The 26570-nt window shown below is 42.1% G+C and overlaps 1 protein-coding gene across 1 annotated transcript in view; it reads left to right on the top strand.

Moving 5' to 3' along the window:
- XYLB (xylulokinase) overlaps positions 1 to 26570 on the top strand; it is a 1259970-nt gene that overhangs the window by 293252 nt on the left and 940148 nt on the right. Inside the window, exon 8 of the mRNA XM_044066952.1 lies at positions 4345 to 4417. Coding sequence (XP_043922887.1) covers positions 4345 to 4417 — 73 coding nt within the window. The remainder of the gene's footprint in view (positions 1 to 4344; positions 4418 to 26570) is intronic.

Below are 26570 nucleotides of genomic sequence, written 5' to 3'. Positions count from 1 at the left end.
TGAAAACAGAGTAAGCATGAGCAGCAGTAAACCTGTCTTCTCTTGAAGCTCATAATTCCATGCAAATGCACTGAAACTCACCTTGAAAGTGCATTAAAACTCATTTTTTACAAGTTTGGTAGGGTGTGAGGGCAGCACCAAGGATCAAATGGTGGAAATTGAAAAAGGGTAATTGTGAGGTGGAGTTCAGGGAAGAGTTGAGACAGGCACTGGGTGGCAGTGAAGAGTTACCAAATAGCTGGGTAACTACAGCAGAGCTAGTAAGGGAGATGGCTAGAAAGGTGCTTGGTATGACATCTGGACAGAGGAAGGATGACAAGGAGACATGGTGGTGGAATAAGGAAGTACAGGAGAGTATACAGAGAAAGAGGTTGGCAAAGAAGAAGTGGGATTGTCAGAGAGATGAAGAAAGTAAAGAGGAATATAAGGAGATGAGGTGCATGGCAAAGTGAGAGGTAGCGAAGGCTAAGGATAAGACATATGAAGAGTTGTATGAAAGGTTGGACACTAAGGAGGGAGAAAGGGACATGTACCGATTGGCTAGATGAGGGACCAAGCTAGGAAAGATGTGCAGCAGGTAAAGGTGATAAAGGATAATGAGGGAAACATACTTACAAGTGAGGAGGGTGTGTTGAGCAGATGGAAAGAGTACTTTGAGGGGTTGATGAATGAAGAGAATGAGAGGGAGAGAAGGTTGGATGATGTTGGGATAGTGAATCATGAAGTGCAATGGATTAGCAAGGAGGAAGTAAGGATAGCTATGAAGAGGATGAAGAATGGAAAGGCTGTTGGTCCAGATGACATACCTGTGGAAGCATGGAGGTGTTTAGGTGAAATGGCAGTGGAGTTTTTAACCAGATTGTTTAATGAAAATTTGGAAAGTGAGAGGATGCCTGAGGAATGGAGAAAATGTGTTTTGGTACCATTTTTTAAGAATAAGGGTGATGTGCAGAGCTGTAGTAACTACAGAGGGATTAAACTGATCAGTCACAGCATGAAGTTATGGGAAAGAGTAGTGGAAGCTAGGTTAAGAAGGGATGTGTTCATGAGTGATCAGCAGTATGGTTTCATGCCGGGATAGAGCACTACAGATGTGATGTTTGCTCTGAGAGTGTTGATGGAGAAGTACAGAGAAGGTCAGAAGGAGTTGCATTGTGTTTTTGTAGACTTAGAGAAAGCATATGACAGGGTGCCTAGAGAGGTGTTGTGGTATTGTATGAGGAAGTCTGGAGTGTCAGAGAAGTATGTAAGAGTGGTACAGAATATGTACGAGGGTAGTGTGACAGCGGTGAGGTCTGCAGTGGGAGTGACAGATGCATTTAAGGTGGAGGTGGGATTACATCAAGGATCAGCTCTGAGCCCTTTTTTATTTGCAATGGTGATGGACAGGTTCACAGACGAGATCAGACAGGAGTACCCGTGGACTATGATGTTTGCAGATGACATTGTGATTTGTAGTGAGAGTAGGAAACAGGTGGAGGAGACCCTGGAGAGATGGAGATATGCTCTAGAGAGAAGAGGAATGAAGGTCAGCAGGACTAAGACAGAATATATGTGTGTGAATAAGAGGGAGGATAGAGGAATGGTGAGGATGCAAGGAGTAGAGGTGGCGAAGGTGGATGAGTTTAAATACTTGGGATCAATAGTTCAGAGTAATGGTGAGTGTGGAAGAGAGGTGAAGAAGAGAGTACAGGCAGGATGGAGTGGGTGAAGAAGAGTGTCAGGAGTGATTTGTGACAGACGAGTACTAGTAAGAGTAAAAGGGAAGGTCTACAAGAGGGAAATGAGACCAGCTATATTATATGGGTTGGAGACAGTGGCATTGACAAAAAGGCAGGAATTCAAGCTGGATGTGGCAGAGTTAAAGATGTTAAGATTTGCACTGGGTGTGACGAGCGTGGACAGGATTAGGAATAAATATATTAGAGGGTCAGTCCAGGTTGGAAGGTTTGGCGACAAAGCCAGAGAGGCAAGATTACGTTGGTTTGGACATGTGCTGAGGAGGGATGCTGAGTATATTGGGAAAAGGATGCTAAGGATGAAACTACCAGGTAACAGGAAAAGAGGACGGCCTAAAATAAGGTTTATGGATGTGGTGAGAGAGAACATGCAGGTGGTTGGTGTGACAGAGCAAGAAGCAGAGGACAGGAAGAAATGGAAACAGATGATCTGCTGTGGCGACCTCTAACGGGAACAGCCAAAAGATGATGATGATGATGGTAGTTGGTGTAGAGGATTCAGGATCTTGTTTGCTGTAACCAAGGTACAGGGTTTGAGCCTGAGGAAATTTACTAACAAGCATAGCTTTCAACTGTCCAGATTTAAACACAGTATTGAAATTTTTGCCTCACATTTTGTTCTGTTCCTTATAAAATTTGTGGTTTTCTGGTAAATCACTGAGGACTGATGTTTATAAGTAATGGCATATATTTGAGTTTCAGACTTCTGTTATTCTAGCAACTGTCTTAGTTTATAAGAGCAATATTTAAAATCTTTCCCTATATTTCGGCTTTTGTCCCCTCATTATTTTAGACTTTGTCCTGGTTTGTGAGCTACACTAACCTCTCTCTCTCTCACACACACACACACACACACACACACACACACACACACACACACACAAAAAACATCTTGTATTTAAATTCCACATGGAATCTCGGAAAAGGCGTATGCAGCAGATGCATGAGTGCATTGATGCATGAAGGGACACACAGACAGAGGGCGATTCTTAAAGAAGAATGCCCTTAAAGTATCCGGCTGTGGTTTTACTGTAAGCTTTTTGGATTTAAAACTCAAAAAGCTTTTAAAAGGCAAGTCTGCACCCCCTTACTGTTTGCATTAGGAGCAAACTCCAACATTTGCCCTCGCATTAGTACATCTCTGATTGTAGCCGCTGATGGTACTTACCTTTTTATTCAGTAAAGTGAGCAGAATGCCAAGCTCACTGTCATAGAAGAGCTGCAAAGAATTCATCACCTGTTCTAAGAAGAGGAAAGTTATCCCTTTCAAAAGAACAAACAGCACAAAAGTGTGGTAGCATTGTGTAAGGGACTGGACTGGAGGTCACTGAATAAAACTGTCTAAGATGGGAGAAGATGATTAATTACATAGTTTTGTACAACCACACAGTTTATTACTTCACTGAACAATGAGATGGAGAATGGTCTCTTGACATGAACATTTGCAGGACTTTAGTCCCTGAATCTTTTATAATATATTGGCTTCCAGAAAGCTTTTTTGGTAAAGTCATTTGAAGACTTGGATTTTGAAATGGTCTTCTGCATAGAGGAAGATTTGAAGTGATACACAATTATCTTTTTGTACTCGCAGAGAAAATGAACTGCATATCAGTTTAGTGTGTGAATGACCTACATTATGCACATGCGAAATCCAGAAACAAGCATCTTGGAAGATTTGTTTTCTAGTGCATTGCTACAAAATTTTTAGCTGCTCCTCAACTGACCTCAAACTCGAAGCTAGTGTCCAGAGCCATTGTACTGCTGACATCTGCATGTCAAAGTTGTAGAATAAAATCCTCATTTCGCTGAGGCAGTTGACAACTCACATTTATTTAAATCAAACCTGAAACTCTCCTTGAAGTCTTCATGGCTCTGTGAATGTTCCCTTGCTCCTGGATATTCCTTATTTATCCCATACCTGTTAGTCTTTTTGAAATAGCTTACCTCTTCTCATTAACATTTTTCTTTTCTTTTGCAACTTTCCTTGCTCTTTATTGTGTAAAATATTTTTAACTGTATTACCTTTATCTTTGGACTGTACAAGTCTAACATTATTGTTTCTATGTATTTGCTGAAGATAGAATCTGGAGCTTTCTCCTTAACAATGTCCTATGATTGAACCATCATTCTATTAGTGTGCGTAGTACTTCAAGTTGTTTTCCTTGTGGATCTTTTCTTCCTAGGCCTCCAGTGAAGAGACTTATTTTGCCCAAATAGGTTTTCCCAATAAACAAATGCTAATAATTAATACATCTCCCTTCTGCAGCTCCTCTGACAATGCTGTACATATCACATTGTGTTACCTCCTGTCACTGCTACCAGACAGAGCAGCCCTGTAGATGGCCAGATGTTTCCTCCTCAGATGACCTTTTAGTACCTTTAGCTTCCTACCAGATTTAGGTTATGTGATATGTAGATGAGCTGTCTGTGCCTATGAGGCACCAAACCTAGATGTTTGCCAGTGGCTAGTTGGGTTTTGGGTAGGTAGTTTTTGGCTTGATATTTCACTCTCTGATTCTGTACACATATGTAAACCTAATAAGCTGATATTTCTTAAGATAGTTTTTTTCAGTTTCAAAGTTTGTTTTCTTTTCTTTCCTTTCAGAGAATTTCACTTGTTAGCAGCTTTGCTGCTTCACTTTTCCTTGGAAGTTATGCAGCAATTGATTACAGTGATGGTAAGTGTCATTTTATGTACTATCAGACTTTTAAATCCATCTTTGTTTTTCAGGCACTTTTATGTTATGTAACTGAAAAGTTAAAATGCTCTTCTGATATTCTGTTATGTAAAACACTGTTGAATATCTTAGCTTAGAGCAGCATGCCAGCCTCCAAGCTCTGTGTTCTTCTCATTTGGCACACTTTGCTGACAGTTCCTGTTTGCTGACCATTCATTTTCCAGTGTCATGTCAAGGCATCACACTCAGATGCCTGTGCAGTTTAATAAGTGTCATTCTCCTCCTCAGGTATTTATTCATTACACTTAACAGGTTGCTATGGTGCTAAAGAAGGTCTGTGGCTGTGCCGTTTGAGGATGTAATCAAGATCAGAAAATCATTTCCAAACCAAACATAAGCTTCTAAGTGTCAGACTTTATGCAATCATAAAAAACACTGTTTTTGTCACTTTCTGTGCTTTTTGGAAAATCCTTCCTTAGTAAGGAGCATTCCATAAGGTAATAATCTTCCCTTTTGTGCCTCAAACTTGTGTTATGTTGTCGTTATGTGTGTAGAATAGAGTAACTAGTATGGTAGGTTAGGGTTCTGCTGCTGCTGGCCTGTGATTTGCTGAAAGAAGAGGTTATGAGCATTAGACAACACATGACCACAAAGAAGGTGTGTGCGTGGTATGATGTACACATAAGTACAGTTATTTGAAGCTCAGTTGTTAAATTACCTCAAATTCTGTCTTTCTAGTGAAGTGAGGAATTATTGTGCGCCCTACTTATTTCAGAACATTATTACTATTATTATTTCATGCGGAACTGTTTGAAACTTTGGTTGAATTCTCTGCCTGGGTGTATCCACATACTAAAGTCATGGCAGACTGGTGATGCTAGTTTTCTGTAAATGCAGATGTGAGTGTGGGTGTATGCAGCCTGCAAATGGAGTGACATTACATCTGGGTCTGAGTACTGTTTTGTGTTTATTGTTTGTTGCTTCTTGGAGTATTCTGGGCCTCTGGTACTGAAATGGATGAAAGTGGTTATAGAAATAGATACATGTGCATGCACACAAACTTATGACTCACTTAAGTACAAATATAGGCATGTTTTGTAGCCTCACCTTGGAGCCTCTTAAAAGGGGATGGAGTAAAAACAAAGCGTAGAAATTAAAATGATGTATATCTGGATTGTATCTTCCAAAAATATCTGTAAACTTATTGCATCATCCTAGCAAAATTAAACAAAACAGAGCAGCTCTGCTTTCCCACAGACTGTCCTACTCCCTGGAATTTAACTCCTCATCACAAAGTCACTCTTGAGCAGGTATTATCTGCACCGTATAAAGCCAAAACAGTACAGATAATATGTCCAGCTGCTTCCTAGTAACTAAAAAGTGTAGTTTAGCCTAACATGTGTTCAGTCTAAGCCTCTTCATTGGATATTTATTTATTTGACATTTGTTTACTGGGAAAGTCTGACTGGGTATGAGCACATTTTCAACTTAGGCCTGGGGAGAAAAGCTCCGCAGTACATATAAAGAGACTTAAAAAATTGAACAATGGTTACAAAATCTTTACTTATGTTAGGAACCTGGGTGGGAATTCCCAGATATGCTCAAAATTAGTCCAAAATGACAAAAAATACACAGAGCCCACAGACATTGCCAACATCCTAGCTGACAGGTTCAGTGCAAACTTCTCCCCCCTCTCCCCACCAAAAGGGCAAATATCTATCCCAACAGAGTGCTGCCCCCCTGACATCTCAGATGCTCAGGTAAGAGCCGCCCTCTCCAAAGCAAAAAACACAGCATCAATGGGACCAGATGGTGTCCCGGGCTGCGTCCTACATGAACTCCAAGAAGAGCTAAACCCAAACATAAAACTACTGTTTAATCTTAGCCTTACTACAGGATATGTACCCAAAGAGTGGCGTAAAGCAACAGTGGTCCCTCTCCACAAAGGTGGTGCCTCAACGGATCCTGGAAACTATCGCCCCATAAGCCTGACTAGCTTGGTCTGCAAAGCTATGGAAAGGATCATCATGGACCTCATAAATAAAGATATTGGGGACCTACAGACACTGGATCCTACCCAGTTTGGCTTTGTTAAGGGCAGATCCTGCCTCTTAAACCTGGTCGATTTCTTTGAAACAGTCACCAAGGCCATTGATGAGGAAGGTGGTCCACACAGCCTACCTGGACCTCGCAAAAGCCTTCGATACAATACCCCACTCGGGCATTATAGATAAGCTCACCAGCTTAAATATAAACCCCTATGTCACTAGATGGGTTGCACACTGGCTCAAGGACAGAACCCACATGGTTAGAATTGCTGGAGCCATGTCAGACTCCAAACCAGTTACAAGTGGCGTCCCACAAGGCTCAGTCCTGGGACCTCTCTTGTTTGGTATATATTTCTCGGCGGTACAGGCCAACACGGAAGGACTGTGGCTGGCCGATGACTGCAAACTGGGTGCCATAATCAACTCTCCAGCCGACACAAGCATCCTCCAAAAGGGCCTCATAGAAACAGACAACTGGTGCCAGAGCCATGGCCTCAAGCTAAGCGCCAAAAGTGTATAGTCATCCCCTTTGGCAAAAACAAAGTGCCCACAAATTACCACATAGGTGATAATCCATTAAGTACAGAAGAAGTCATTAGGGACTTGGGGACCCAAGTTGATAGCAGTCTCTCATTTGACAACCACGTGGCCAAAGTGGTTAGAAAAACATTTTATATAGCCCACCTAATCATGAAGGGATTCACATCTAGATCAGGGGAGGTCATTTACTCATCCCTCATCAGGCCCATAATTGAATACAATGCCCCTTTTGGGATGTACCTTACCAGACACCTGCAGCAACTGGAAAGACCCCAAAAGTACCTTACCAAGAGGATCAAAGGGCTCAAACAGATGCCATATGCTGCCCGGTTAAAGAAACTCCAGCTCTACTCAGTGGCATACCGCCTGCTCAGAGGCGATCTGTGCCTGACGTATAAAGCCATGTCCAACCCGGAATTAATGGACATGCTGCACCTCAGAAAATCCAAATCCCATCGAGCTATGCGCTTGAGAGACTTGAACCTCAGCACTGAAATAAATAGGACATGCTGGAGGGACAGATTCATAACCCAGAGGCTCCCTTCACCCTGGAATAAAATCCCAGTCCAGGTTAGGCAGAGTCCCACATTGACTCTCTTCAAGAGGAATCTTGATGAGTGGATGGGAGATTGTAGGTTTGCTATCACTTCTGTGTCACTGTTAGACAGAGGCACAGTATACTAACCTCAAAAAAAGGCATAGCAAAATTAATTTAAAATGGGTGGCAAAAGCCAAACACACTCTGGCTAGGCTTATAAATGCCCTAGGGCAGATAGCCTAGTATGAACCTATGAACCTATGAACCTAAATATTAAGACAAATAAAGTAGTACAATTTGTGAAATACAATAAAAGAAAAATCAGCAAAATATAAAGGCAAGCAATAAAGTTGACCATACATTATATACAAGGTGGAAGAGAGTTGCTAATATGCATGTTGTAAAAGCCATATACTTTGTTTGGCAGGGGAGCTAGATAATACATGTCAGTCAAATTCTGGGGTAGAGAAAGGTTAGTGTTGTTGTCTTTCGGCTTTTCCCAGTTAGGGGTCACCACAACAGAACTCCAGTCCGCTAATGATTGGCAGTAGATTTTCATGAACGCCGAGGTGCCAGCTCGACGTTCAACCTTCAACGAAGGCACGCCCATTTACGCATGTCTTTTGAACACCCACCCAACCGCGGGGAGGACATGCAGACTCCACACAGAAGGCACTCCCCACACTCCAGCCAAGAATCGAACAGGAGAACCTCTTGCTGTGAGGCAACAACGCTACCGCTGCACCAGTATATAAAAAAAAAGGACATTAGAATGTTAAGGAATTAAAGTGAGGTGAGGCTAGAAGGTAGGTGAAATAGGAAGAGAAGTAGGACATATCAAGAGAAATCCTATTATGAGTGGGGAGGAAGGGAACAAAAGAGGACTAAGATGGCATGGAGCACGGGCAGATCCAGTTATTAGTCACATGTTCCTTCAGCCTAGCCTTGAAGGAGTAGTAGTGGGTACAAGTCTGATTGCTTCTGGAATGCTATTCCATGATTTGGCAACACAGTGAGAGTACAGACTAACCCTGTTAAATCTTTGAGGTTTGTAAATAGATAGTTGATACCTGTGACAGGATCGTAGGTCATGAGATTGAGTATAGTATTGTAGTATTGATGATGTAATTTGTGAAAAAGAGGAGTTCTACAGTAATTTGTGAGTTAATGTTAGTTGATTAAAGGTGAGAAGGTGGGGTAGTTCGAGCCAATTTAGGGACTTGAGAGCATAGCGATGGTGAGAGTAGTGGGCCTGCCCTGTAGCAAATTTAGCTACTTTATTATAACATTGACTAAGTTTTGCTTTGAGGGAAGAGTGAAGATGGGTTAGGGTAGGTGAAGCATATAGAAGGGAGGGTAAGAGATAGGTGGTGGCAAGGGTTACTCTTCTGGAGTTGGAGATGAATTTCTTAGCCCTGTACATAATGCCAATTTTTGATTAGTTTTTTTTATGATGTTGCTGATATGTAGGTCAAACTTAAGATTGTTGCCGATAGTTACACCTAACAGTTTGGTATGTGACACCACATTAATTAAAGTATTGTTCCAAGAAATAATTGCAAAGTTAGCGACATCTGGAGAAAAGTGCTGTGGTAAAAATAGTAGAAGTGTAGTTTTTTGGGGGTTAAGTAGTAAATTGTTGTTGGTGAGGCAAGACTCAATGGAATTGAATGCTTCTTGTAAATGGTTGTTGGTGAGGCAAGACTCCATGGAATTGAATGCTTCTTGTGTTAAACTTTGTAGATAAGAGAGAGTCCTGGCAGAGCAGATTAGTGTAGACTAATTAGCATATTGAATTAGGGTGGCTTGTTTGCTGGCAGTGTTAAGATGGTTAATAAAAATGTTGGAGACGTGAACCTAGTATTGAGCCTTGGGGTACCCCACTGCTATCAGGTAAGTAAGGAGTGAAGTTAGAGTTCCATTTGACAGATTGATATATGTTAGAGAGAGAGCTGGTGAACCATTGGAAGGATGTTTTGGTCAAGCCCAGAAGAGATAGCTGGGATAACAGCTGGGGTGGGAGACAGTATCAAAGGCTTTGGATAGATCTAAGAACAGGGAAGAGACAAAGTTTTCTGAGTCACGAGCTTTGTTGACATTGTCAGTAAAGGATAGTATACCAGCGATAGTGCTGTGTGCTGGTCTGAATCCATGGTGGGTGGGAGAGAGAAGATCTTTGTCAAGGAGGTATTGAAGAAGTTGTTTACGGATACATTTTTCTAGAATTTTTGATAGAAGTGAAAGAATAGCAATTGGCCTGTAGTTAGAGATTTCTGTGAATATGCCACATATTCTACACAATATGGAGAGGAAGGATGAAAGATTTTTTCCACAGGGAGGGGACATAAAACTCCTTGATGGATCTATTAATGATTATTGAGACAGGGTAGGCAATTGAGTCAGCAGATATTTTTAGAAATTCATTGGGAAGATTGCAGAGGGGGAACATGGCCTGAGCTTGCACAGGAGGGATTTGATGAAGGAAATGGAAACCGATTGAAGGGAAAATGTGGAATGACAGGTAGTAGCAGGCTGAGAGAGGGTGGATGGAGATGGAGAGAAATGCGTTAGTGATGGAAGCTATGCTATCAATGAAGTAAGAGTTAAACTGAGTTGCTATGTCAGGAGATGTACTAACACAGGATGGTTGGAGAGAGGACTGACTTCATGGGTTTAGGATTTTTTTGATAGTGTGCCAGAAATTTTTGGGGAATGGATTTGTGCTGATCTTGTGGTTTTGCATAGAACTGTTTTTTGTCTTAATTAACCTGTTTCTATACAAGATTATGCAGTGCTTTTTTAATGCTGTAAATTACTGTGAGTCTTATGTTTTAGGTAAGTTATCCAAGCCTTGCCTCTTTTTTGCATAAGTGATCTAGTATAGACAGAAAGCCAAGAAGTATAGCTGGTTTTGACTCTCTTCCTTCTGGTGGGAGCTAAACTGTGTAAAGTGTTTAGGAATGTAGAATTAAATTGTTCAACTGCATCATTTAGTGGTAAGTACTTAAGGAAGGACCAATTGATGGAGTTTAGCAAATTTGTAAAGGCCCGCTGGTCAAAGTTGGATAGGTTTTGTTCTGTCTTGTAGGTGTGTTGTCTACATGAATGTGAAACAAGTCTAGCTGTACAGATGGGGTGGTGATCACTAATAGAGATTGGAAGTGTTTTGGACTGAGAGAAATTGTTAGGATGGAAGACCAAAATCCAATCAATTATTGAGCCATTTTGGTTTGTGGCACTAGTAGATGTTGGGTGAGTAATTAGTTGAGAAAATCCAAATAGGTTTATGCTGTCTGTGGGAAATTATATGTTAAGTTTTTGCCAGTCAATGGTGACATCACCTAATATTACTGTTTCTAGAGAGAGATTTTGTGATACCCAAGATAGGATACTTTCTGGAGTTGATAAGTTATTGCCAGGGGCCATGTATAAAGCTATAATGCAGAGACATTTATTATTCTTGATTCATGGCCATTATGGTTCAATAAGGGTAGTCCTACCAAAGCCTCTGATAGTTATAGACCTATAAACCTCACCAGTATCATCACAAGGTTATGGAAAACATCATTATTGAACTAATAAGCAATGATATAGTCAACCTTTAGTCCCTTGACCCAAATCAGTTTCTTTTTTGTGAAAGGTAGATTGTTTCTTTTCAGCCTTGTAGATTTCTTCAAATGGATTACTCATGCCCTAGATGAGGGTCAGACTGCTTACACCGTATATGTGGATCTAACCAAGGACTTTGAAACCATTTATGATGGAAGTATTATTGACAAACTCACACAACTTAATATCAACCCCTTGTGTTACCCACTGGATACTGGATAGCTAACTGACTGGCTGATTGAATTTGTACAGTAAACTGTGGGAGATCATCTTCCATTCAGGAAAAAATATCACTAATAACATCCAACATGGCTGTGTCCTGGGCTACCTCCTTTCTGGCATCTATTTCTCTGTCATGAAAGTACAAGTCAAAGGATTTTGGTTGGCCAAGTTTGCTGATGATTTCCAAGGTGGTTTGTGGATGTGGATTTCCAAGGTGATTTGTTTGTGGTCGGATTTAACCAGGGAGGAGTTTGCTATTGGTGTAGAGCATGGTCACCTATGTTAGTAATGGCCAGGTCAAGGATGTTGCTACCTTTAGTGGGAGTAAGAACAAGCTAGTCCAGGGCATTGGAATTAATGAATTCCAGGAAACGTTGGGCAAGTGTATTGGTACATAAGTAGTTTTCACAGTTAATGGAGGGGTAGTTGAAGTCACCCAGTATGAGAATGTTAGGTTGGACCCTTATTTTCTCCAGGGTGCTTAGGAATGTGGAGTGTGAGTCGTGGGACATGGTTGGGGACCTGTAGCAGGCTATGACCTGAATCTCTGTCTTGCCCAGTGTTAGCTGGACCTGAAGCATCTCTGATGCGTTGTGTTGAGCTACCAGTCTTGAGGTGTGTGCATCCTTTATGAATATGGAAATACCCACCACCTTTGGAGCTTCAGCCCAAGTTCTGGGGCCGAAAGGTGTGGAATGAGTTATAGCCTGGTAATGCAGGGGTGCTTTCTGCTGCCTTGAACCAGGTCTCTGTTACTGCACAAATGTTTATGTTCTCCGTTTTAAGGAGTGCTTTGAGTGAGTGCATTTTGAGATTTAGACTTCTAGCGTTGAGCAGCATGACCAAAGAATATTTATCTCAAAACCAGTGCAGCCGTTAGAGATCTGGGTATGTTTGCTGACAGTAATCTTTTTTTGCCTTAGCATCTCATTCTGCATACTCACCTAATCACAAGGGCATCTTCTTTAAGTTCAGGGAAGTCACAGTTCCACTCTACAGATCCCACATGATAGTTGTTATTGAGCAGAACACACCATTCAGCATGTTCTTTTCTAAACATCTTGTTTAGTTTGAAGACCACAAACATTTTTCACGAAGAAAATAATAGATCTAGGGATCATAAGCTACTCTGAAGGATTAAAAGCTGTGTTATTGTACTCTTTTTCATATTAGCTATTTTGTGGTGATCTTTGCCTTACCCTTTTGTGGTATGAAAGACCTTGCACTTTTCAGTGTCCTACGCTTCCAGTAAACTAGCAGAACACAAAGATCTAAACCTCCACTATCGCATTAATAACACCATTTGGCACAAAAAGGTACTTAACCTGGCTATTCCTCTATTTTTGAAACAAACTTCCTCTGCATAGCAAGTAGAATAAAACCTTAAATGGTTTTTTTTTAATTCTAGACTCAATTCACTAAATTGGTGAATAGCCACAAATTCACCCCTGAAGTATGTAAAAATGGTCCCTAGTCTGGGGCAACAACTACCTAGGTTAGTTGGCCAAGCTTTTCATTGATCACTTCAGCTGTAAGCATAGTAACTCCCTATTAACCTACAATGGGTCAAATGGAGTAAAAACATTAAACTAAAGATTAAACACCTCCAAAAATATAACTCAACCATGTAACACCCACAAAACACTAAATTCAACCAGAAAACAAAAATGCAAATCAATATAACATTAAAAAAAAAAAAAAAAAAAACAGGCTGTCTTTCTTGTTCATTAGAATGGAAAAAAGTATAATCATGCATACAGAAAGCCAAAATAAACATTACCAATGAACCATTATAGTATCCCCTCCCACATAAATCAAACTCAAAGCACGTAAATATATCAGCTTTGGGTAAATGTGGAGGCACTTTATGCTCTGTCACTTTAACTGCAGCTTGATTAAGTATACAGTTACCAATAAAATAGTTATGTGTAGTTTGTGTAGCATCAAACCTTTAGCTACACAGTGTGTGTTGCCTGTTGATTGCACCTACATGCCAGAAGATGAATGTCAAGTCAACAAACAACACCCACTGCTCACAAAAAACAAACCTAGTTCATTAGAAAGCTTGTGTACATCAGATACCAAACTACTTTGCTGTTTTTAGAGTACCACCTTGGAGCCTGGCACCCTCAATGCCTCCAGAAACCATGACCATGGACCAGGTCACAGCCCAGAGGAATATGGAAGCACATGCAAATTGATGCATATTGCTTTTGTCAGCAAAACAACACAGCCGACACCACCCCTCAGCAGAGGCAATCAGTCTGTGTGACGTGGTGTTACCGTAGCACAACATGTGGTGCTACCGTAGCACAATACAGATGAGCATGGTTTAGCAGGACAGTTTTTGGGTATGATCTGTGACATCTAAGGATTGCAACAGCAATACAGCACCTACATATGTTTCCATTTCTTCACTTTAGTGTCTCTATACATCGAAATACTAAAACATTTACACTCATCCCTGCTGGGGACACTGACCCATCCACGCATGTACTGCATGCCATATGTACTTCTGTGAGTGCATGATGTTGAACAAGCCTCATAATGCAGCCTTGCCCAGGTGCACACTTAGATAAAAGTGCAGTTCATACATTTTTTCTCTAAATAGAATCATTAGCACAATAACCACACTAAACACCTTAAAACTGCACATTATAAACAGCCACAGTCGTTAGTGTTCCTCATCTTTGTATGGAAGTTTTCTACAGACCAGCATGTAGAGTGACCTTATAGGGTTGAGAACGTGAAGCTCTGTACAGTTGCTCACTTGCTTTTTGTACACAAACTGTAGTTATATATTGTTTGTTAAACTGCCTGAAACTGCTTTGGGATAGGGGTTGAGTTAGTGGGTGTAACTGTAAACAGGTGAATTCTCTCTGGGGTAATTATATGTGGAGAGGCAAGGGTTTCTGACATCACGGGTGATTCTGTGTACTAGTTTAACTGCAGTGCAGGAAGGTTTGTGCTGTGTGGGAGACAGTGTTCCTGGTTTAACCCAAGGATTGTGTGTATCCTACTCACTGTTTTTTTAAACACACCTTTATTGAATTATCCCTTGTAACATGGGCAATTTTACATTTATACAAAAGAAATCAAACCGTATTAACAAACTAATATTAATAAATATTATACTTCACATATATTGCTATATATCATATAACCTAAGTAACACTACATAAATTATTCAAATCCTGCCCCCCTTTTTAAACAAGAAATATCTTTATTAAACCATCAATTATGACATAAGCAATCATACATTTATATAAAGGAAAACAAACCATACTGATACAATCCTAGTTGCAAATGCAAACATTTTACATCATAAACCATACTGACACACTCCCAGTTGCAAACATTATACATCACTTATAATACCCAATCATTTTCAGTCAAATGTTACATAGCTCATTTAAGCCCTGCCTTGTTTTAAACCTCATTTCTCCCGTGTATGTATTATTCCCACAATTCCGATTTTCCGGTCTAGTTTGTTCCTACCCTTTTCTAGAGATTTCAGTTCCAGTTGTTTTATCTGTGTACTATATTCACTGCTTCTAATATAGTTGGTTTATATTTTGGTTTCCATTTTCTAGTAATTGCTTTTTTGGCAGCCACTGTAATTAGACACAGCAAGGCCTTACCATGTCTAGGCAATTCTGACTCTGTATCATAGCTTAGAAAAATCATCACCCTCATCACATCAGTCTGCCCATCCAGCATCTCCGACAGTGTATCTCACAAGGGACCCTTAAAGTCTGCCAATCCACTGCATTCCCAGAAAACATGTTCCCAAGTACCTCTTTCCTCCCCATCACACCTCCAACATTTGCTGTCTACCTGAGGAAAATTCTGTGGAGTCTACTTGGAGTATAAAAATATCTATGTAAACATTTCCAAGCAAAACTTCTAACTCTTCTAGATTTTGTTGCATATTTGGGAGACATGCATATATCATCCCATTGTTTCTTTGTGAATTACTTATCCAATCTCTTTTCCCAATCCTTTCTAACCTCCTCTGATTGATTCTGATAGTTATTATGCAATTTTTTATATGATGTACTAATTATTCCTTTTTTAATGGCAGCTTCTGTTTTAGATTCTACTAAAAACTCTTCCAGTGCTGGTCTTTCATTTAGTGCCCCCCTATTTCTTTCTCTTTGCCTATAGTCTGATATCAATCCTTGATAGGGAAGGCAAGCTGTAACCTGCAGTCCAAATAAATTCTTGGCCTCTTCCTCATTCTATTACGTTTCTCTCTCTAGTTATTTGCTCTCAGTACCTTGGTTCCTTTGCCACTTTTCTCCAATAAATTCCAGCCCCCTCTTGTCTATTGTTTATACCCTAATTGCAGTCATCCCTATTGGCAGAATCTCATTTCTCCATTCCCATGTTGACTTAGTTCTTAGGATATAATATTTTATATAATTATTGTTATTTTCCTTAAAGGCCTGCATTCAAAATCACAGTCTCTCCTTGTTTCTTGAGCTTCTTCCTGTTTCACATTATCCATTTCCACTGTGAATTATAGATGTTATGTGATCCTATCTTGCCTACATTCTGTACTGATGGGTTCGGAGCCGATCCTCGGCTCCGACTCGGCATGCTATACTATAGAGTGAAGTCTCTAATTGGCTGAGCTATTCTACATCCCAGGATGCACCACTACTACTTCCCCAGATCTCGTTTGCCGCTTCATAGCAATAGACGTGGTCTCGACTTGGCTGGGCTAAGTACTATTTACTGACAAATTTTCTGTCAGAAAATTTAAAATTTTTCACCCAAAAGCTGTTTTAACAGCTACTTGTCGTTTCTAAGTGGTTTTTGTGAAAGTTTGTGTAAACTTTGTTAGCGCTAGGTTCCCACTTAATTTAGTGAGGGGTTTCCTCGCGCTCTACGTCTAGTGTGTTATACCTTGTGTTACTTAACTTTTGTGTAGTAATTATTATTTTTTTCTAGCGTCAAGGTCCCGTTTTAGTTAGAGGGGCCTTGCCCTCGCGCTCTGCTAGAGCTATGTTGTAGTTTCTATCTGTGGGCCTATCCTGTTTAAATTAGAGGGATTTGGTACCTTTGTGGTAGTTTCTTGTTCTAGTCTGTTTTTTGAGTGTGTTTTTTTGTAGAGATGTCAAAGGAGCATAGGCCTTCGGGTTTTAAAAAGTGTACCAAGTGTGGGTACAAGATGTCAAGTCACGGATGACCATTCTCTATGTGTTTATTGCCTAGGTCCTAAACACCTTCAAGAGTCGTGTAGTGTATGTCACGCCGTTTCTTCTTGTGTCCTCCAAGAGAGGAAAAACAAATTGATATTGAAAGGGCTCATCACCCCTTCTTTTGAGGAGGCTTTATCTTCTTCCCCCTCCCCTTCCAGGAAGAAGACGTCTTCGGCTCCGACCAGTCCGTCGGAGCCGAAAGCTAAGAAATCAAGGCAGGCTTCTCCGTCGGCTCCACGGACTTCGGAGCCGAGGTCAGAACGGTCTGCCTCGATGCCTCCAGCCTCGACTCCTCTGTCTTCGGAGCCGAGTGCTCGAGCATCGAGAGGCGGGTCACCTTCTTCGGCTCCATTGGTTTCGGTGCCAAGAAAGGTCGCTCGCTCAGACTCTTCTACCTCGGCGCCAAAGTCCCTGTCGGCTCCGAGGGAAATTGCTGTGCTGGTGGAATCTCCCTCGGCGCCGATACTGCTTGAGACTATTCGGAGCCGGTCCCCCAGTCTTTCGGAACTGGCGGAGAAGTCATCCCGGGCCCGATCGGTCTCTTCTCGGTCTTCGAGGATGTCCGATTCGGATATAGACAGGGTGCTTCAAAGGCTGTTCCAGTCTCCAGTTTTCCAAAAGTTAGTCTTGGCTCCAGCCCAGTCGGCTCCGGAGCCGATTGCCCACCCTGTTGTATTGGTTCCTCCTCCAACAGCCTCGGCACTGTTGGAGTCGATGCTGGTGGAGCCAGTGGAGGTTCTCGGGTCGGCTCCGACCCTTACTCCAACCCCGACCTTCGGGTCGGAGTTTGGTACACGGACCTCCTCGGTCGGCCCCGGGGGTGACGCTTCGGGTCCGATGCTTTCGGTTCCAAGCCTCCCTCTCGGTGCGTCGGCTGCGGGAGGGCCGTCTACTGTTGTGGCCTCGGGGGTCGGACCTTCCCAGGACTCGGGGGGTCCGGCCTTCAGGGCCATGAGGAGTGCTTTGGCCAAATCCTCCTTGGCTACCTCCACCATCTCTCCGGCACCTTCCCTTGGCACGGCGACTAGTTCCTTTGTTGTTCCCCTGTCTCAAGACAGCGGAGCCCTGGGGCCTGAGGTCACCCCCATTGGGGATTCCTCCCTTCCTGGGGGTCCTTCCGAGGCTTCTTCGGAGGAACCTCCCAGGAAGAGACAGTGTAAGAGGAAGCACGTCGACTCGCCTGATGAGTCTCTCACCTCGGACACCGACCTCGATGATGCGGAGGGGTCCCCCAAGTCATCCTCGGATGATGTCTCCTTTGTGGACATCTTAGAAATTCTCAAGCAACGAGGCGACTGGCAATCAAAACCCCCTTCCGCTGAGGAGTCGGTATTCCTCAAGGCCTTCGGGGCTCAGCCTTCCGCCTCCTGGGTGTCTCCGCCCTTCGATGAGCTCCTGGATTTGATCTCTCGAAGGGTGTGGGAGCACCCGGATTCTGTGGAACCGGTGCCAGCTCGCCCGAATAAATTTCTGTCAGCCCCCCCCTGAAAAGGAATTCTTATCTAAAGGTGTGGCCGTAGATGCCCTGGTGGTGGCATCTGCTACCCAGCAAGATGTGGCAGAGGCTTCGACGTCCGTCCATCCTCCTAATAAAGAGTCCAGGAGTATGGATCGGTACGGGAAGCGCACCCTTACTTCAGCAGCCTTTACCTTAAGGTCTCTGAATTACCTTACGCACTTCACCAGACTTCAGAGGGATCTGGTCAAGGAACTTTCAGATACCCTCTCTGGTAACCTACCTGAGCAGTTGTCCCAGACGGTTAGCTCTCAGTTGGCTACTCTATCATCAATATCGAACTCGTCCATGAGGCTCATTTCATATGCGGCCGAAGGGGCGAGTAGAGCGGCGGGTACAGGTGTTGCTCTATGGAGACAAGCCTGGCTCCGCCTGTGTCATTTTGCGGAGGCCTTCAAGTCTTCCTTTGCCGACGCTCCCTTTGATGGGTCCTCCTTGTTTGGACCCAAGGTAAAGGACACCTTGACCCGCTGTGAACAAGAGGGTAAGACTTTGACTGCCGTAGGGGCATGGTTTTCCACTCCCTTCCGGCCTTATCCCAAGGCTAGAAGAGGGGGGAAAATGTGGTTCCGCAAATCTCAGAAGACTTACCCCTCACAGCAGGATGATCCCCCTTCTAGAGGCAGAGGAGGGGGAAATTTTTCAGGAAGACGCCGTCCCAGAGGCGGCAGAGGCCCCCGCAACACTGGAGACCGCGAGTCCTTTCGTGGCTCCTCAACCTTCCAGCATCCCTGAAGGACTGCCCGACTGCTCCGCTCCGGAGCCAGTCGGGGGTCGTTTTTCGAGGCACCTAAAGGCCTGGGAGAATATCACTCAGGACCGATGGGTGCTCCGAATCATTGCCGGAGGTTACAACATCCCCTTTTCTCAGCCCCCCCCACCATCCCGGAAAATCCTGGGCCCACCACCCAGTCAATGGGATCTCGCAGCCATCGAAATTTCAAAGCTGCTTCAAAAAGGAGTCATCCAACCGGTCCCCGAAGACCAGACCGGATTAGGGACTTACTCAAGATTCTTTTTGGTGCCAAAAAAGACCGGGGACATGAGGCCCATCTTGGATCTCAGCAAACTCAACCGTTCTGTCAAGAAGTCCAAGTTCCGGATGGTCACCTTACAATCCATTCTCTTGCTGCTGGAGGAAGGTGTTTGGATGTGCTCCATAGATCTCAAGGACGCCTATTATCATATCCTGATAGGTCAGGCGTCCAGGAGACACTTGCACTTCAGCCTGGGAGACAGTCATTTCCAGTTCCGCGCACTGCCCTTTGGTCTCACCACAGCCCCCAGGGTGTTCACCAAATGTTTGGCGGTGGTGACTGCTCACCTGAGAAGTCTAGGATTCCAGGTGTTTCCATACCTAGACGACTGGCTCCTAACTGCCACTTCCAGGCGTCTACTCTTACAGAACCTAGCAGCCACTATATCTCTAGGCAACTCCCTAGGAATCACCTTCAATTGGGAAAAGTCCGTGTTGCTGCCATCTCAGCGCATACGATTTATCGGAGTAGATTTATAGATTTAACACTAAAGAAATGCTTCTTAAGGTCCGACAGTGCTTTGTGTCTGGAACATTAACAACATACATATAAATATCCTTATTTAAGCATTTTGATATGCCAGCGACTTAATGCTGACTATTGCAGTGCCATTTTCTTTTATAATATGTTTATAAGTTAGAGCAGGCCAACCTCAGAAGACAATACATAAATCTATATTGTTTATTTTGTCTTCACTCTGATACCATCAGGAAGTGCTTAGTACGATGTACCATGTTTGTATAATCATTTTATTCAGACTGAGATTTATGTCAACAGTTTTAAAAGGTCTTTTATAAACGATCTTTGGCTATATTAATGCTTAGATTAAATATAGGATATGTTTGTTTACATATTAACAATATTATGTTCAGCATCTTATGGTATTTTAGTTAGACTCAGCGTCTGTTTTTATTCTGAGGTTCAGTTGTTGATTGATTTGTAAAATAATTGCCGCTTAATGAACGCATCTATAGAGCGCTAGCTCTAGCACACAGGTTTTGTGCTTTAAATAATTTAGCTAATTTTCCTGCGTTCTAGCGGTTATATATCAGTGTATGTGTTGTTTTAATTGACATCTGATGAAGCGTGGACTTACCACGCGAAAGCGCTCATTCTTAGTATTTTAATAAAGAACTTTTTTGGATTATATGACGGATTGCTATCAGTGTTTGGGTGGAATACCAGTGGTTTATTCAGAACATCTTCATCTACATTCCTCGTGGTTGGTTTCTCACTTTTGTGTTTCTCCAGTTCCGTTTTTTGGTGAGAGAACCTCTTAGCAGGGATACCGACTATTTTTCTAGTGTTGCCTGTTTTGCTTTTGGTTGGTTATCCCAGCACACTATGGAATCCGCTACACACTCTGAACCGGAGTCGAGGGAGACACCATCGTTGTGGGATGGACTTATTCATCTGACTAATAACCCTTTATTGTCTCTGGACTTAACGGGTGACACTGGACGGACACAGACCCATGACAATGGTGAGAACCTTAAAGACTTTTATCCTATGTTAAAATCTTTAGAAGACAGTTTATATCAGCTTCAAAGATATGCCTGGCAGAGGCTTCACTTAGAAGCATGTATACATTTCAAAATAGTCCCCAGGGGTATGAGGGTATTTTGTATGCCCACCTATGGGGACTCACATCCTGAGCTCCTCAAGCAATGGCAAAATTTAAATATCGAGTTGGGGTTTAGCTATGCCAGATTGATGCTTAACTACTTTTCACCATTGGAAACAGAATTAAGAAATAGTACTGACTCATTATATAAACAACTATCTGAACGCTTTACATCAACCTTTTGCACAGATAAAATGAATCAAATGTTTACACAAGTAAACATGTTTAGTGAAAGGTTGAAAGCTACTAAACAAAAGAAACTGCTACGCGACTACAATGATTTCCAAAGGGGCCAGGTGTTTATTTGGCCGAGACATCAAGCAACTCAGCCTGTTTCCTCAGAAACTAGATCGGAGAATACTACCATGCCTCCTAAGCACAGTTCAGCAACCAACATCGTGCAATCTCTACCTCAATTACCAACCTCCATGCTTCAAGCAGAGGCGTTTACATCGGCTTTACCAGGGAATGCACAAGTTACTATGGGATTTGCAGACACCCCCCCCCCCCGAATCAAGAAGCTTTTTTTAATCACCTTTCATCTCAGTCTGACGGAGCTATTCCAAAGAATACATCTACTGCTCCATCTTCTTCTGGGGGTTTTTTACCCTATCTGAAAAGACAGGTTACACACTACAACAGGGGGAGGTCCCACAGCAGGGACTCCCGCAAGAGGAAATATTCGTCAGAACAATTCCCGCAGAACAGAAAGAGAAAGAACTGACTTCTAGCCTGTTGTTTAATTTTTCTTGTGTTGCCCTGGATCAACCTAGTATTAAGGTCTTGAATAAAGGCCTTAATTTTATACCAGCGACCACTGCAATGCTAACAGACACGCTAATTGATTTAAGGCTGTTTTGTAGAAAGTTATGTCTAAAGTTGTTGTTCAACACTGATTATGATAGTGAACAGGGCACTGCACGCTATAGAAATAAGAGTGCATATATACCTAACATGCCCACACATATTGAATGTTTCTTGAGGGCTTGTGAGCACCGGTATTATTTGATGTTCAGCCAAACAACCAAGAAAGGGAGATATTACAATCTCACTCCCACGGAAGTAAACAGCCTGAATAAACTAAAACAAGATTCACGCATAGTAGTGAAACCGGCCGATAAGGGGGGAGGGATTGTGGTCTTAGATAGACATGAATATGAGAAAGGCATGCTCAGCATGCTGTCGGAAGTTGACACATACACATTAATAACTCATAAAGACGTGTTACATATTGTGAGCATGGTTAAAGACACTATATATGATCTACTCATGTGTCGTCAAGTTAGTCAAAGAATTTTATGACTTTTTGAATATAGAATATCCTACTATACCTTTAATCAAAGGCATACCTAAAGTTCACAAAGATGTGGTTCCAGTTCCTTATAGGCCTATTGTATCTGGTGAAAACTGGATAACAGCTAATATTTCTAAGTTCGTAGAGGACATATTAAGACCAGTGGTAAATCAGTTCCCCACTATATTGAAAGACACTTATGACCTCTTAGATAATATTAAGGAAGTTCAATTAAATAACAATAAACAGAATATATTCATTACCTTAGATGTCAGAAATTTATTTACATCAATACCCAATGCAGAAGGTATGGAATATATCAGGCAACTTTTGATTAATGAAACCACCTTCAGTAATGATAGAATTATTTTGGTTTGCCAACTCTTAGAACTTATATTGTTCAACAATGTGTTCATGTTTGGCGGTAAGTATTATTTGCAGAGATGGGGGGTAGCCATGGGCACCCCCTGTGCAAATACTTACGCCAATTTGGTAGTTTTGTGGTGGGAGAAGTTATTCTTATTCAATCATGAAAGTTTCAAGTATGTAAAACTTTACAGACGCTTTGTAGATGATATTATAATCGTTTGGGAAGGAACCTTGGAGCTTTTTGAATCTTTTTTGAATTACTTGGAAACAACCACTACTTTTCTAAGATTCACCAAGGAAATCTCCTTCACTCACATTAATTTTCTTGATGTCACACTCAGTTTCACATCGGTAGGTGGCATCATGTCTTCTCTATATAGAAAACCGACATGGAGAAATGCGCTGCTGACTTTTGACAGCATGCATCCCAGGCATGTGTTCCAAGGCATAGTAAAAAGCCAGTTCCTGAGGATACTCAAGCTATGTAGTAAGGCTGAAGATTTAGATAAAGAAGCTCTGTTGTTAGAGAGGTTATTCATCAACAGAGGTTACGACCCCAAGATGGTCAGGAAAACGAAATATGAGACGTTAGGGCATATAATATCTATGGAGCCAGTTCATACAGAAATAGATGGTCACGTATCACGTTACTATCATAGAAAAGAACATTTGACTAATAGTCGTATTAGTTATATTATCACTTATACCAGTGACATCAAAAGAATACAACAAGTTATTCATGATAACTGGCATATATTAACCACAGATGCTTATACTAGGGACGTTGTAGGGATGAATCCATCTTTCCTCTACAAGAATAGCAGGAACCTTAAAAGGATTTTATGTGGTGACACACACATTGCATCAGGTCAGGAAGGCAAGATTACTTATAATCCTTCTCCTTATAAACAAGGCACGTTCCCATGTTATAGCTGCAGTAGATGCAACTATGTAACAAAAGAACAATCATTTAAGCATCCATCTATGGATTATATTTTTACACCACATTTCTATGCCAACTGCCATACCCGCAATGTGATATACCTTGCCACATGCACTAAATGCCAGGCATTTTACGTAGGATTAACTAAAAGAAAACTACATGAGCGCATATATAACCACTTGTATGACATAAGGAAAGCAGTAGAAACTAATGCTTTAGCAAAACACGTCATAGAATTTCCATCTCATTCTTTTAGTTTCAGATTCCTGCAGGTGGTTACCAACAATGGTAGGGATAGTAATATGGAGAATAATTTGGCCCTCATGGAACTAAATTGGATTCTTAGACTAGGAGCGCATTTAGCACCAGGGATTAATAATTTTTTATCTATTAAACCTGTTCTTTTATCTAGATGGTGCATGATATTTTTAGGTACCCAACTATATACAATTATGACTTGTACGTATATTTGTATGTAGCTTATACCATTTTTGTTTTATGTAGTAATTATATATTTTTCTGCTTCTTTGTGTTACATCTTGGCAGGAGCCAGACAAAAATAGGAGCATGTTTATTTATTTGTCCGTCTGTGTATCATGATTAGGCATGTTTTCACACTGACTGCCTAGTATTTTAGATTTGTTGTCACCATTGTTCTTTACTCTGTTTAATGGAGTTTTTAACACATGCACCCACATTTTCCTAGTACATCAAACATATTCTATTCAGTTTTGTTTAGTTTCATTATATTAGTAATATATTTCCAAGCTGGGGTCAGGTGAATCACAGCATGTTAGCTCGTGATATTAGTTCCCCTTTTCTGCTGGATATCGTCTACAGTTAATGTATTATTATTATACTGTGTCACCCTTAAGTTTACGTTCTGGTATATTAGTGGGTTAGTGAGTCTCAGTTTCCTACAACAATATTTATACGTTTACACATTTTATTTTATAGATTTAACACTAAAGAAATGCTTCTTAAGGTCCGACAGTGCTTTGTGTCTGGAACATTAACAACATACATATAAATATCCTTATTTAAGCATTTTGATATGCCAGCGACTTAATGCTGACTACTGCAGTGCCATTTTCTTTTATAATATGTTTATAAGTTAGAGCAGGCCAACCTCAGAAGACAATACATAAATCTATATTGTTTATTTTGTCTTCACTCTGATACCATCAGGAAGTGCTTAGTACGATATACCATGTTTGTATAATTATTTTATTCAGACTGAGATTTATGTCAACAGTTTTAAAAGGTCTTTTATAAACGATCTTTGGCTATATTAATGCTTAGATTAAATATAGGATATGTTTGTTTACATATTAACAATATTATGTTCAGCATCTTATGGTATTTTAGCTAGACTCAGCGTCTGTTTTTATTCTGAGGTTCAGTTGTTGATTGATTTGTAAAATAATTGCCGCTTAATGAGCGCATCCATAGAACGCTAGCTCTAGCACACAGGTTTTGTGCTTTAAATAATTTAGCTAATTTTCCCGCGTTCTAGCGGTTATATATCAGTGTACGTGTTGTTTTAATTGACATCTGATGAAGCGTGGACTTACCACGCGAAAGCGCTCATTCTTTGTATTTTAATAAAGAACTTTTTTGGATTATATGACGGATTGCTATCAGTGTTTCGGTGGAATACCAGTGGTTTATTCAGAACATCTTCATCTACATTCCTCGTGGTTGGTTTCTCACTTTTGTGTTTCTCCATTGCCGGAGGTTACAACATCCCCTTTTCTCAGCCCCCCCCCCCCCACCATCCCGGAAAATCCTGGGCCCACCACCCAGTCAATGGGATCTCGCAGCCATCGAAATTTCAAAGCTGCTTCAAAAAGGAGTCATCCAACCGGTCCCCGAAGACCAGACCGGATTAGGGACTTACTCAAGATTCTTTTTGGTGCCAAAAAAGACCGGGGACATGAGGCCCATCTTGGATCTCAGCAAACTCAACCGTTCTGTCAAGAAGTCCAAGTTCCGGATGGTCACCTTACAATCCATTCTCTCGCTGCTGGAGGAAGGTGTTTGGATGTGCTCCATAGATCTCAAGGACGCCTATTATCATATCCTGATAGGTCAGGCGTCCAGGAGACACTTGCGCTTCAGCCTGGGAGACAGTCATTTCCAGTTCCGCGCACTGCCCTTTGGTCTCACCACAGCCCCCAGGGTGTTCACCAAATGTTTGGCGGTGGTGACTGCTCACCTGAGAAGTCTAGGATTCCAGGTGTTTCCATACCTAGACGACTGGCTCCTAACTGCCACTTCCAGGCGTCTACTCTTACAGAACCTAGCAGCCACTATATCTCTAGGCAACTCCCTAGGAATCACCTTCAATTGGGAAAAGTCCGTGTTGCTGCCATCTCAGCGCATACGATTTATCGGAGTAGAGATAGACTCAAAGCAAATGCGGGTCTATCTTCCTACAGAGAGGATAGAAATATTACAATCTCAAGTCCGAGCATTGCTCCTCAAACGCCGAGCCCCAGCCAGGATAGTCCTACAACTGTTGGTTTCCATGTCAGCTACTGTTCTCCTAGTTCCCTTATCAAGATTGCGTATGAGGATTCTCCAGTGGCTCCTGTCAGTCCAGTGGTCGTATCAGGATCTCCCTCTCAGTCACCTCATTATGATCACGGAGACGTGCAAACAGGACCTCCGTTGGTGGCTTCTTTCCTCCAACCTGGATCAGGGGCGACCCTTCGTTACTCCACCTCCAGTGGCCACTTTGACTACGGATGCCTCCCAGATGGGGTGGGGGGGACATTACCTGGGCAGGTCAGTCCAAGGCAAGTGGCACCCCGACGAGAGTTCCCTCCACATCAACATACTGGAAATGAGGGCGGTGCTTCTGTCGCTACAAGCACTACACAGTTACCTCCCCCAGGGCATGATTGCCGTCCAGTCCGACAACATGTCAGTAGTCTGGTACCTGAACAAGCAGGGAGGGACCAGGTCCTACCCTCCTTGCAGAGAGGCCATGAAAGTATGGGATTGGGCGATTGCAACCAACCATTTCTTGGTAGCAACACACATTCCGGGGAGATCCAGTGTGATAGCCGACAGACTGAGCAGAACTATTCTCTCCCCGCACGAGTGGTCTCTGAACGACAGAGTGGCAACTCAGATCTTCAGAAGATGGGAAACTCCTTGTTGCGACCTCTTTGCAACTCCTCTCAACACAAAATGTCTAC

This window comes from Protopterus annectens, chromosome 3.part1, assembly GCF_019279795.1.
Source record: "Protopterus annectens isolate FY-2018-M chromosome 3.part1, PAN1.0, whole genome shotgun sequence".
NCBI classification, from domain to species: Eukaryota; Metazoa; Chordata; order Ceratodontiformes; family Protopteridae; genus Protopterus; species Protopterus annectens.
Note: the sequence above shows the minus strand (reverse complement) of the source record. Positions and strands in the feature narration are given on the sequence as shown.